At 33.2% G+C, this 6,098-nt stretch overlaps 1 protein-coding gene across 2 annotated transcripts; it reads right to left on the reverse strand.

Annotated features, from left to right (window-relative positions):
* Positions 1 to 1,115: 1,115 nt before the first annotated feature.
* Positions 1,116 to 2,983, reverse strand: LOC131077438 (cytochrome P450 76T24). 2 transcript variants are annotated; one of them, XM_058014934.2, is made up of 2 exons: positions 2,025 to 2,983; positions 1,116 to 1,936 (listed from the first exon to the last, which is right to left on the reverse strand). In XM_058014934.2, the coding sequence occupies exons 1-2, from the start codon at positions 2,913 to 2,915 to the stop codon at positions 1,298 to 1,300; spliced, it is 1,530 nt and encodes a 509-aa protein (XP_057870917.2). In that variant the 5' UTR covers positions 2,916 to 2,983; the 3' UTR covers positions 1,116 to 1,297. The 2 variants fall into 2 exon arrangements, with proteins under 2 accessions (XP_057870917.2, XP_057870916.2); XM_058014933.2 differs by having other exon boundaries at positions 1,116 to 1,942.
* Positions 2,984 to 6,098: the final 3,115 nt, after the last annotated feature.

Here is a 6,098-nt window from a genome sequence, read left to right on the forward strand (position 1 = left end):
GTATATGTAATCTTAAAAAAAATGCCTATAATGTATTATTTTATCCAAATAAAGTATAATAAAATATTTTATCCAATTGTAAAGTATAATTAAAACCATATATAGTAGTAAATATTATATTTTAATCAAACCATCCAATGAGTTTCTCTATTGATTACTAACGCTAAAAGGTTTTAGTCATAATAAATATTTTGAAAATTAAACAAAATAAAATATATATTACATAAAAATACTATTCAAAATTTTAATCAATCATAAAATTTAATTAAAAACTATTAAAAATCATACATATAATATTTGACACAAAACATTTAATCAAATTGTTCATAGTTGTTATAGAATAATACTTTAAAGCTATTTTTATAATAAATATTTTCTTTGCATTGCATATAACATATTATGGAAAGGTAATCTTGAAATAAATGTATAAGCTAATATTTTTCTAGATTTGATATCAAGTTTATTTATTGATTCATTTTTATAGAAATAAACATTGCCAATTTAATGATTTGGCCGATATGCATGATAAATGTTGGGGACAAGTGGAGACCTTGGCTACTTGCATAGGCAACCTTTAAATAAAGTGTCTACAATCAATAAGCTAAGATTTTTCTAGATTTAATATCAAATTAATTTATTGATTCATTTTTATAGAAATAAGCATTGCCAATTTGTTGGTTTGACCAAAGTTATTGGCAAGTGAGGACCACAACTACTTGCACAGGCAACCTTGAACTTAAATGTCTACAATGCATAGGCTAAGAGTTTTCTAGATTTAATACCAAATTTATTTATTGATTCATTTTTATAGAAATAAACATTGTCAATTTATTGATTTGATCGATATGCATGATAAATGATGTTGGTAAGTGGGGGACCTTGACTACTTGCATAAATAACCTTAAAATGAAGTGTCTAAAACAAATAGACTAAGATTTTTCCAGATTTGATATCAACTTTATTTACTAATTCATTTTTATAGAAATAAACATTGTCAATTTATTGATTTAACAGATATATATATATATATATGACGAACTTTATTGGCAAGTGTGGACCCCACTTACTTGTATAGATAAACCTGAAATAAAATGTCAACAATGCATATGCTAAGATTTTTCTAGATTTAAAATCACATTTATTTATTAATTTGATCGGAATGCACAAGTGGGGACTCCACTAGTTGTCTTTGCAATAAAGTGTCTACAATACATGGAGAGTTTTCTAGATTTGATATCTAATTTATTATAGATATAAACATTGCCAATTTATTTGATTTAACATGCACGATGAACAACTACTGCTCATATATATGATGAGGGAGACGTGGTACAGGGATTGCACCCAACTCTGTAGGCTTCTTTAGAGTAATTCCAAACTCGTCGGCCATGTCCATCTGCTCGCACCTCATCCCGTCTGGAAGTAACCACTCAAACGAATGAAGTAAAGAAGCCAAAACAAAATGAACCATACAGCTTCCCAATGGAAGCCCTGGACAAATTCTTCTCCCCGCTCCGAATGGAATTAGCTCAAAGTTTTGTCCCCCATACTCCATCCTGCTATTCTCGCCCTCCAAAAATCTCTTGGGCATAAATTCCGAAGGTTCGTTCCAAATTGCAGGGTCCCTCGCAATGGCCCAAAAGTTCACAGTCACCTGGCTGTGTTTGGGTATGAGAAATCCTCCGATCACACATGAGCTGTCAGCTCTGTGGGGGACCAGCAGAGGAACCGTCGGGTGCAATCGGAGTATTTCTTTAACTGCTGCATGGAGATAAGGCAGACGATCTAAGTCAGGTTCTTCCACTCTTCTCTTGCAACCAACTACTTCATCCAATTCTTCTCTGAGTCGGTTTAATTTCTCGGGATTTCGAATGAATTCTGCCATGGCCCATTCTAATGTTGTAGTGCTCGTTTCAGTACCTGCCATAAACAATTCCTGAAACTAGAAAGCACAATTAGAGATCTATAAAAAACATAAAGAGATTTATAAACTTTTGAGTTATTCGACTCTTCTGAGTACTTACAAATATCAAGGATCGGACATCGACGAGCGTGAACTCTTCACTTCGGCAATCTACCAGAACATCCAGAAAGTCCTTCTCGGAGTCAATGCGCTGAACGCCTTGGCTAGTCGTGGCGAGCCTTTTCTGTATGAATGTATCGGAAAAGTCATACATGGCCTTTATATGCCTGGCCATCTGATGGGATATGTCCCGGGGCTCCAGGAACCGGAGAAACTGGAAAAAGTCCACCAGATTGTGCATTCCACCGAGTTTCATCATTGCCCAGATGGTATCTTTGAGCCCCGAAGAAGCTGGATTGCGTGGATCGAAGACGTCTGTGCTGAAGATCATGTTGCCTAACAAATTCAGAGACGTGAAGAACACCGTCCGCCCGATGTTCACAACCTTTCCCTTGTCCTCGAAAATATGTCGAATCGTACGAAATACTTGATTTCTTCTGAGATGTTGCAGAGCTTCGAGTCTTTTGGGGCTGAAGAGCTCAACAGTTGAAATGCGACGGAGATGGCGCCAGTGAGGTCCGTATTGCCCCCAAATCAGTGAGGTCTTGTGATGGGACAGAGACTTGAAGGCTTCTATCACTGTTCGCCCCGCCAAGATGTTGTTGTGCGTTTTGAAGACCTCGTTGGCCATGGCAGGAGAGGAGACCACCACCACTGTTCTCATGCCCAGACGGAGAGTCATCAGTGGACCGTATTTCACAGAAAGGGCAAAGAAAGACTCGTGTGGCCTTTTCCCCAGTTGAAAGAGGTTTCCCACATTAGGCCATGGAGGAGGTCCAGGAGGAAGAGGAAGCCTTGTCCTCCTACATCTTCTCCATAGGAAGAAGAATAACATGAGTGAAGCAGCAGTAGGCAGAAGAGAGGACCGAGAAAGCGCTGGAATATCCATCATTTCTGCTGCCTAGGTAAAGTGGTGGCAGACTACCCATTTAATGAGTTTTCCGTGGCAGACAACAGGTGAATAATATTTGTTGTCGCTGCTTTTGGAACGCATGACTCCTAAGAACAGTATAAAATGTTGAATACTTTTTACTTTGGAAACGTGTACATTTTACGCCGCGCATTTCTCGTAGCACATTTTTTAAGCGTTCCCTGCTAGAGAGGTATGATTTATATTAATTTTTTATTCTCATACATGTAATGATTTTGTGTAAGGTTGAGTGGACACATTTTTTTTATCTCTCATTTTATATAAGAGACACACTTTAATTATATATTAATTATATCTATTCATACACATATTAGTATATATTGTAATATTTATTTGATTTAATTGTTTTCATGTTCTGTGTCTTTTTATTCTAGACGCATGATCAATATCATAATTGTAAATGTATTTCTTAATTTTAAAAGTTTTAAGCTTTGACTAACTTATACCAATTCCTTTCTTGTCACTAAATATAAGTTTAGAAACTTTTTTTTTATGTCCTTGTATTCAAAAGTATTCAATTGTATTGATTTGTTATCTTAACTTCTAAGTTTTCATCATATTTAAAGAGTGAAACACTTCAATTTGACGCTCTAAAACAAACCTAGATATGCCCATTCAACCTAAGAAAATTCATATAACTAAGATTTGATCTCTTTTATCTTTTATACATTCTTTTGGGTTGAACTAGGAGATAGTCCATCAAAGGTATTTTAATTTTTTTTTAGTTTCAAATATCAAAAGAGGCAAAGAGAGCAAAGGAAAATAAAGTGAGTCTAGAACCATAATTGTGCAAATTACTTAATCATTTTTACATGTACATGAAATTTCTATGAGCATTAATTTGACCCTATTTTATGGTGTTAGCCTCTTGCTAACATTGTAACTTCTTGTATTTTACTATTCAAATTTTCTTTTTCTTTTTTTTCGAAACCTCATATATATATACATAAATTGCATAAATTATTTGCACTTTATAAGTTGCATTCTTTTCTATTTCATTTAATTTTTACTAGCTTATCCCATGCTACTTATCATTAATCTTTATGAACACTTTCAGAAACCAAGTTATTTAATAGACTAATGAATAATGAAGGATTTATTCATATTATATTGAAGTTGGTATTGTTGTAGAAGATCTAAAGTAGTGCGAGCATGTTGACTAATAATATTTAAAGACTTACTAGACATAAAAATATCATGTAAGAACACAATGATAAACCTGCCTAGCTAAGCTTTGAATCATTAATGAGAAACATAAATATAGCAAGAGAACTACTCAATCTGAAAGACATCACTAAACATTCATAAAGCCTAGATCTCATTTTGAAAGTAGTTTTCCAACAATCAATAGGCTATATTAATACTTGATGATAGCCTAAAGTGACATCTGACTGTGTGAAATACTAATGTGATCTAGAAGGTTACCAATCCTTGGAAAATGATATATAAATTATTTATAGTGATTTTTCTAAGGCTCTTTAGCTTATGAACATTCCTCACTCATCTTGCTCTTTTTGAGGAACCATGATAGTAGGAGAACCACAAGGAAAGCTACTATGTTTTATCATCCCTTATTCCATAATCTTTTTGTTCCACTTCTCTATTTTCATAACTTCAATTTATGAGAGGTAGTATGCTACAAAAATTATCAAGGAAAACCTTAGAACATAATCTATAAAATGATAGATAGTTTTATAAGGTGGTAAAAATTTTGGCTCTTGAAAAATATATGAAAATAACTCCACTAAAAAACTTATCATACTAGGATTACATAATTTATTTCCATTTTCCTTCTTATCTTGGTGAATGATGTGGATTGAAGATTATTCTGATAAGTTGTCATGTTTAATATCGGGCTTTCCTAAAATAAAATTTGATTTAGCAGTAGAAGAAAAGGTAAGCTTATACATGCCTTGCCATCTATTATAGATTGGTATGTGTTTAAGCATACATCTCGAATTACATTACAATCAAACTAGAATGGCCATCCAAGAAAGATATTTGAGCAATTTAATGGTGTTACATCACATCAAACTATACTTTATGAAGTCCCAAGTGCAAAGGTCATTGCTCAAACATGTACTATTTCCCCTTTCTAGTTCTCATAGATCTAAACTCCTTGAAATTTTCATTTAAGAAACTACTTTCAAAACTAAATATAGGCTTTTATGAATGGCTAGAGATGTATTTTTGGCTGAATAATTCTAAAGCTACATTTTTGTTTCTCATTGATGGCAGTTTTAGAGTTCACCTATGAAAATTTATCATTGTGTATTTACATGATATTCATGTGTTCATTAATTCTATGTAAAATCATAATAAACATGTTTGCACTGCTTTATATGTTGTACAATGATACCAAATTCAATCTAAGATGAGAAAATGCATCTTTATTTAGCACTTTATTAAGTAGTTATTTTTTATTTGATCATGGTGAAGTACATGTAGACCCTAAAATAGTGAAATTGTTCTACAAAACTAAAGAGTTCCCTAGGGAACATGAATTACAATAGAAAATTCCCTCATAATTTTTCTTATTTTTCTTGACCTATTGATAAATTGTTTAATTTTGTTTTCATAGTATACAACCACAAATCAAACATTAAAATAGCTTATGTAGGTAATGAAAATGAAAAATGATGAAAAAATTGATTGATTATACTTGAATATAGGCGGGTGTACATATATATGAAGATATACAGTTGAATAATATTTAATTTTAATATATGTTTGCAATAGGGAGGGGGGAAATATATGGATGAAAATACATAGAGATAGAGGGGAGGAGAGTGTGAGATAAATGGGTAAGGAGATAGAGATAGAGATATAGACAGGGATAGGGATAGAGATGGAGATAGAAATGAATATAGAGATAAAGATGAAGATGGAGAGGGATATGTAGAGGAGAGAGAGAGAGAGAGAGAGAGAGAGAGAGAGAGAGAGGAGAGAGAGAGGAGAGAGAGAGAGAGAATAGGATGCATATATATGAAAATAAATAAATAGAGAGGGAGAGCCAGGGAGAGACAAAAGAAGAAATAGAAGAAATAAATAAATAGAGAGGTGAGAGCCAGGGAGAGACAAAAGAAGAAATATGGAGAGAGTGGTAGAGATGGACAAAGAGATATAGATATACAGGTATAGGAA

Source organism: Cryptomeria japonica, chromosome 6 (genome assembly GCF_030272615.1).
Source record: "Cryptomeria japonica chromosome 6, Sugi_1.0, whole genome shotgun sequence".
In the NCBI taxonomy this organism is placed as follows: domain Eukaryota; kingdom Viridiplantae; phylum Streptophyta; class Pinopsida; order Cupressales; family Cupressaceae; genus Cryptomeria; species Cryptomeria japonica.

Bases quoted from the DNA above. Each gene is read 5' to 3' on its own strand.
- LOC131077438 (XM_058014933.2), bottom strand. From the start codon at position 2,915: ATGATGGATATTCCAGCGCTTTCTCGGTCCTCTCTTCTGCCTACTGCT. The intron at 1,943-2,024 runs GTAAGTACTCAG...TGTGCTTTCTAG, and splicing joins ATGTCCGATCCTTGATATTT to TTTCAGGAATTGTTTATGGC.